This window comes from Symphodus melops (genome assembly GCF_947650265.1).
Source record: "Symphodus melops genome assembly, chromosome: 18".
Classification (NCBI taxonomy): Eukaryota; Metazoa; Chordata; class Actinopteri; order Labriformes; family Labridae; genus Symphodus; species Symphodus melops.
Window position 1 is genome coordinate 406,496 of NC_136708.1, and position 1,465 is coordinate 407,960.

The 1,465-nt window shown below is 42.3% G+C and overlaps 1 protein-coding gene across 1 annotated transcript in view; it reads right to left on the minus strand.

The window, feature by feature from the left end:
• Nucleotides 1–683: 683 nt before the first annotated feature.
• LOC306839906 (ribosome biogenesis protein bop1-like) overlaps nucleotides 684–1,465 on the minus strand; it is a gene marked incomplete at its 5' end in the record, with an annotated part of 4,905 nt that continues 4,123 nt past the window's right edge. The window contains one exon of the mRNA XM_079368853.1: nucleotides 684–995. Coding sequence (XP_079224979.1) covers nucleotides 842–995 — 154 coding nt within the window. The 3' untranslated portion in view covers nucleotides 684–841. The remainder of the gene's footprint in view (nucleotides 996–1,465) is intronic.

The window sequence follows — 1,465 nt, forward strand, 5'->3', positions numbered from 1 at the left end:
AGCCTTTAGCCACAGGTATCGGGTGAACGATGCCGGCTTGTCCCGCTGTCCAGAGTGAGAGCAGCTTCTTCCTTGAATAAGAAAGTTTTCCGCTGCTATTTCCACGAAAACACGAAAAAGTATCCATAGGATACATAAAGTTATACACTGAATGTGTACTATAAAAACTATAAAGGTAGAAGTTGGCACAGAGCCAAATAAACTAAAACACATCATGACAGGGACGGAGCTACTGAATGTGCAGCCACTCACGTCGGCGCACAGGGGAGAACTGAACATGTTCAGTTCAGAGAAGAAACACGAGTTCTTGTGCTCAGGTCCAAGATGAACTTACAGAAAGAGAACAGAAGAAGAATCCTCTCTGATGTTTCTTTGTTCCTGCAGCCGTGTCACTTTAGTTTGTCTTCACCTTCTCCATATCATTCAGATTGTTCATAGTTTGGTAGATATGATCATCTGCTGACTGATCATTGTGATGGGTAAAATTAAGATAACTCTGCCCTTTTTATTTGAGTGCACTCTGAAATTCTGGGTTTACCCGTCAGGTTGATAAGTAGCTTCGTAGGACTGTTTCTGTCACTGATGTTAGTGAAGCCAGATCACCCAGAGACCCACGTATACCTTCTTATTGTTAGTACAGGCCCAGTGACGGGGGGAATCACCATGGTAACAAGAAAACAAAGTGTGCACAAAGTTTCAGTTTAATTAAAAATCAACAACAATAACAAAGTCAAAGGTCGAAAATACAGACGATTCAGCTGAGTGGTCTCCGAGCAACCACATGGCACACTGGCAGGTTGCTAGGAGACCACAATGCGCCATGGTCAGGTTGTGTTGGCTGCTAGGTGAAGAGTCGGATGGTGGCGTCTGCTCCGGAGGAGAAGATCCAGGGCTGAGTGGGGTGAAAGGTCACGTCTAGAACACCGAGGTCGTGAGTGATCACATGACCTCTGAGAACCTTCACTGGGACGATCAATGGGTTCTGTAACAGGTCACTGAGAAGGAGAGAGAGAGTGTGTATTACAGTGTGCATTAGTTTGTGTACTGCAGTGTGTATACTGAAGTGTTTATTACAGTGTGTATATTAGTGTGTACTACAGTGTCTGTACTGCAGTGTATATTACAGTATGCTCTGCAATGTGTATTACAGTGCGTGTATAGCGTATACTGCAGTGTGTATTAGTGTGTATACTGCAGTGTGTATATTAATGTGTATACTGCAGTGTGTGTATTAGTGTGTATACTGCAGTGTGTGTATTACTGTGTATACTGCAGTGTGTATATTAATGTGTATACTGCAGTGTGTATATTAGTGTGTATACTGCAGTGTGTATATTAGTGTGTATACTGCAGTGTGTATATTAGTGTGTATACTGCAGTGTGTATATTAGTGTGTATACTGCAGTGTGTATATTAGTGTGTATACTGCAGTGTGTATTAGTGTGTATACTGCAGTGTGTATATT